Source organism: Camponotus vicinus, unplaced genomic scaffold (assembly GCF_025532165.1).
Source record: "Camponotus vicinus isolate PSW18456_S1 unplaced genomic scaffold, iyCamVici1.0 SCAF_9, whole genome shotgun sequence".
NCBI classification, from domain to species: Eukaryota; Metazoa; Arthropoda; class Insecta; order Hymenoptera; family Formicidae; genus Camponotus; species Camponotus vicinus.
In genome coordinates, this window is record NW_028141981.1 from 11,441,409 (window position 1) to 11,447,408 (window position 6,000).

The 6,000-nt window shown below is 23.6% G+C and overlaps 1 protein-coding gene across 1 annotated transcript; it reads right to left on the minus strand.

Annotated features, from left to right (window-relative positions):
- Positions 1–184: 184 nt before the first annotated feature.
- Positions 185–2,482, minus strand: LOC145976938 (uncharacterized). Its single transcript, XM_083108488.1, has 4 exons — positions 2,460–2,482; positions 1,615–1,665; positions 811–846; positions 185–541 (listed from the first exon to the last, which is right to left on the minus strand). The coding sequence occupies exons 1-4, from the start codon at positions 2,474–2,476 to the stop codon at positions 247–249; spliced, it is 399 nt and encodes a 132-aa protein (XP_082964614.1). The 5' UTR covers positions 2,477–2,482; the 3' UTR covers positions 185–246.
- Between the last annotated feature and the right edge of the window lie 3,518 nt (positions 2,483–6,000).

Consider the following 6,000-nt stretch of genomic DNA (forward strand, 5'->3'; position numbering starts at 1 on the left):
AATACTTTTAGCCTTTTAAAATATAAAAATAATTATTTGTGAATTAAAAATTTCTTTTGTAAAATATAATTTATACGACACAAAAATTCATGAAAATAAAAATTTTAATTCTATAGAAGGCTAAAAATACTTTGGGCAATGTTAAATTCATAAATCTGAAAATGTAATAGATTTATTAACTTTTAACATAGCTGATTCATTTAGCTGATTCCTTTATAATTAACGTGCCAATTATATAATTCAAAATTATTTACCTCTTACTTGCCCCGCTGTCGTTATCGGTGACGACGGCGGCGGTGGCAGCGGTGACGACGCTGACGGCGATGGCAGCGGTGACGACGTTGACGGCGGCAGTGGCGGTGGTAGTGATGCCATCGTTGGTGGCGGCGATTCTTTTTGTGTTTCCATTAATTTTTGTGTTTCCATTAATTTTTGTATTTTTTTTTTAAGTATTATATTTTCTTTTAAAGCCGCTTCAGCCTCAACACGTAAAAAGGAAGACAATTCAATTTCTGGCTCCATTTCTTCCATATTGTAGGTTCTGAAAGAATGGAAACATATAAAATATATATTATAAAATATGTTTAGAAATGATAGTAGAAATGATAGATAATAAATGATTAATCTTCATTTTAATCTTTTATTGTAATGCATATATGTATTGTGTGTGCAACACAAATATGAATTACAATAAAAAATAAGTAATTACAATAAGTGAATTACAATAAAAATAGTAAAATAAATTTTTATTCCCTTGTTATCTATCATTTCTTACGCATATGTATTAATAATATAATGTGTTACACTTACTTTTTAGGATTTTCTTCATTTTCCTTTTCGTTAGATCTGAAAATAGAAATGTATAAAATATATTGTACAATATAAAATATTTTTGTATTACAATAAAAGATTAAAATAAAAATTAATTCTTTGTCATCTATTTTTATTATATATTTCTATATTTTTATTATATATATGTATTACAATATGTATTACAATAAAGTGTTAAAATAAAAGTTAACCAAGTATTGTGTGTGCAATACATATGCATTATAATAAAAGATTAAGATAATAAAATATTAAAATAGATTATAAAACATTTTTATAATGAAATAATAGATTGTTATCTATCATTTCTATAAAAAATTTTATAATATTTTATTATTTTATATATTTTATTATTTTAATCCTTATTGTAATGCATATGAGTTGCACACACAATACTTGGTTAACCTTTATTTTAATCTTTTATTGTAATACATATATATGTGTTATACGCAGAAGTACATATAGTTACGTATCGCAACAACTAATGGTTAGTTTTAATTTTAATGGTCTATTTTAATCTTTTATTATAATGTATTTGTATTGCGCATGCAACATATAGTAATATATATGTATTATAACAATCATTAGTTATTGCGATGAGTAATTATATGTATTTGTATGTATAATACATATATGAATTATAAGACATTTAAATAAAAGTTAAACAGTATCATGCGTGAAACATATATAATAGAAGATTATAATAAAAGATTGAAATAAAATATATAAAATAATAAATTATATTATAAAATATCTTTATAGATATTATTAATAATCATTGCTTACCTTTTGTGAGTTTCATTATCATTAATTGCTGGTTCTTTTTCGTTTCTGGAACTGTAAATGTATAATATAAGTTATAAAATATTTGTATAAAAATGATAGAAAACGTATTGGTTTATCTTTATTTTATTCTTTTATTGTAATACATATGTATTGCATGCACAACATATACATATTACAATAACGAATTAAAATAAAGATAAACTATTTCATTTCTATAAAGATCTTTTATAATATTTTATTATTTTATATATTTTTAATCTTTTATTGTGCATATTTGTTGCGTGCACAATATTTAGTTAACTTTTATTGTAATGCATTTATATTGCTATATGTTGCGTGCACAATACAAATGTATTATAATAAAGGATTAAAATAATCATTAATTATTGCGATGAATAACTATATGTATTTCTGCGTATAACATATATTTTATGTATTATAATAAAGGGTTAAAATAAAGATTAGCCAAGTATTGTGCATGCAATACATATGCATTATAATAAAAGATTAAGATAATAGAATAATAAAATAATAAATTATAAAATATCTTTATAGAAATGATAGATAAGTGATTAATTTTTGTTTTTATCTTTTATTGGAAGTGAAAATATATAATATAAATTATAAAATATTTTTATAAAAATGATAGATAACGTTTTGGTTTATCTTTATTTTAATATTTTCTTATAATATGTATCACGCGTGCAACATATAATGTGTGTATTACGATAAAAGATTAAAATAAAGGTTAACCAATATTATCTATTATTTGTATATTAATAAAATTTATATATATATATATATATATATATATATATATATAATGTATTTATATTCATGCTTACCTTTTGCGATTAGCCATTGTAAAAAGTGGATGACTCTCGATAAAATACTTATAAAGGAGGTTAGCCAAAAGAGAAAGGGGATTACCCGATTAGACACAGTACGATTAGACACAGCCAATCATATCGACCAATGCCTAGGGTAGCACGATCAAGCACGATTAGCCAATGAAAGCCAGTTGTGTCCAATTGTACTGTGTCTAATCGGAGGTGTCTCAAAGAGAAAGCACAATGGTTGCCTTTTATTCCGTAAACATAAAACTAATTAGAAATGAATCTCTATAAGGCCATTTGTTCAATCGGCAATCACTTGTGTAAACACAACAAAATTGCACGTATAAAATTAAATGTTATTAGATTTGGTGATCGCGCCCCCTATCACTTTGTTTTTAAGCGCCAAATCTGACAGTACTGATGCATTGTCTGCTCACGTTATCATAGAGGGCGTGATAATTATATTATTGTAATCTCTATATTGTTGGTAATATGTTTATATATTATTGCCAATGTTCAGAAAGTGAATATATTAGCGCTAATAAAGAGTAATAAGAACGTGATATTTTTCTCTTGGATAACATTTCTAATATTTTAATTAGGTAATTATTTTACATTACATCCATACTATTTATTATAAATAAATCATTAATGCATATGATCTTATACATAACAATATAAAATAACTTGTGATATATATGCAGTGTTACAAAATATTTTGATCTATTTGAAACTAGAAAGAATTATATATAAGATATATTTATGATATGTATTGTTTATTTATTATTTAGTTTTATTAAACGTATGTATAGATATAGGGTTCAAAATTATTAATCTACTTTATATATTGCAGGAAGTTTGGTTATAAACAAATATCACACTGGTGTCACAATTACACACTGGTTATATATAATATTTCTGGATAATTTATCAGGTAATTACCTCTCACATTACTTTTTATACATACAAGTAGTATTGATTTATTAGAAATAAATATAAAAGATAACTTATATATATGTTTTACATAATGCTTTACATAATAACTTTATCCGTTAAAAAGTTGCAAAAACTGTATATATTGTTCGTTTAGTTTTAATAAACGTATGTAGATAAAATTTAAAATTATTAATCTAATTAAAATATTACAGGAAGTTTGATTACAAACAAGTGTCGTTATACACTTTATTGTGGACTCAGTCAGGTAATTACTTTATTTTATTTTTTACACATTGTATCCATAGTATTTATTTGTTATAAATTGGTATATATTTTCACATATACAACATAACTTGTATAATACATACTTTACAAAATAATTGAGTTTGTTGAAAAGCAATAGGAATAATATGTTTCTATATATTATAAACATTTTTATTTAATAAAGGTATGTAGATATTATAAACATTTTTATTTAATAAAGGTATGTAGGGTTCAAAATTATTTATCTAATTTAAATATTGCAGGATTTGCTTATATAAAGAAGTGTGGCTATATTCTTCTGGTAATTCGTCAAGTAATCATTTCACATTACTTTTTATACATTTGAACCCTATCTACATACCTTTATTAAATAATATATTCCATAAATATTCTATGATTTTTATTGTTTAAAATTATTTCGTAAAGCATGTATTATACAAGTTATTTTGCATATGTAAAAGTATATACATTAATAATTTATGTCTAACAAATATAATACATACTTTACAAAATAATTGAGTTTGTTGAAAAGCAATAAGAATAATGTTTCTATATATTATAAACATTTTTATTTAATAAAGGTATGTAGATAGGGTTCAAAATTATTTATCTAATTTAAATATTGCAGGATTTGCTTATACAGGGTGAGCCATTTTAATTAACGCACGCAATTATTTCGGAAACAAAGTATTTTAGAGAAAAATGTTTCAGACAAAAGTTTTATGGTTTCGAGGGGGCCATAAGATGGTATCATTGGTTTGACATTGAAGAGTCATTTGAAGGTCACGTGAAGGTCACTTCAATTTTTTTAAATGGAACACCCTATATATTTTTGCACACTCTTGTAGCTTATCTCGAGAGCTTTCCAAAACACTATAATTAAGTATCTTTTCGTTAAGTACTTTCTGAGTTATGAGGCTTGAAATAATTTCTTAATTTTACATAAACCGTAAAATATCTTGTAAAATATTCATTTTTCGATTATCTTACCTTAATACTTTTACGTACAAAATAATGAGAGGAATCAATTGGTCTAAAGAAAACACATAGTTGTTTTGAAGAAAAAATATGTAATTTGCAATTAACAATTCCATATTTTTTCTTAAAAACAACTATGTGTTTTCTTTACACTAATTGATTCCTCTCATTATTTTGTACGTAAAAGTATTAAGGTAAGATAATCGAAAAATGAATATTTTACAAGATATTTTACGGTTTATTACGGTTTATGTAAAATTAAGAAATTATTTCAAGCCTCATAACTCAAAAAGTACTTAACGAAAAGGTACTTAATTATAGTGTTTTGGAAAGCTCTCGAGATAAGCTACAAGAGTGTGCAAAAATATATAGGGTGTTCCATTTAAAAAAATTGAAGTGACCTTCACGTGACCTGCAAATGAACTCTTCAGTGTCAAACCAATGATATCATCTTATGGCCCCCTCGAAACCATAAAACTTTTGTCTGAAACATTTTTCTCTAAAATGCTTTGTTTCCGAAATAATTGCGTGCGTTAATTAAAATGGCTTACCCTGTATAAAGAAGTGTGGCTATATTCTTCTGGTAATTCGTCAAGTAATCATTTCACATTACTTTTTATACATTTGAACCCTATCTACATACCTTTATTAAATAATATATTCCATAAATATTCTATGATTTTTATTGTTTAAAATTATTTCGTAAAGCATGTATTATACAAGTTATTTTGCATATGTAAAAGTATATACATTAATAATTTATGTCTAACAAATAAATACTATATACAGATGCAATGTGTTTGTAAATTTAATTTTGCAAATATATTTTACTAAGATAATTTGTCATATTGTTATAGTTTTATCGAAATACTATTTAGAAATTAAATGTGCAAATAGTTATAAACATTTTTTAAAAGATCAATATTTTTATATCTATTTTTATAAATATATCTCTATAATTGCAAATCTTAAATTTCATACAATTTCAATATATTTAAATATACAAAAAAAAAGTAATAGCTTCATTATCTTAAAAACAACTTCCTGTAATATTTAAATTCATAAATTATAATGAATTTTAAATCTTACATATTTTAGAATTAAATAATGTTAAAATAATTATTAAAATAATTATTAAAATAATTTTAAATTGCACATACATTTGCTTGTTGCAAAATTTATTGCAAAATTAAATTTCTATATATTGGATATATTTTAAGTGATATAACTTATGAATTGGATATTTAAAGTATTGATTAAACCTTCAGCCGTTGCGCACGATCTTTAACAAAATACAATACTTAATTGTTTAATCTTTTCGATATCTTTCTGGCAAAAACTCAGTTTTTTGCGAAACGAGAATGTACCGTTT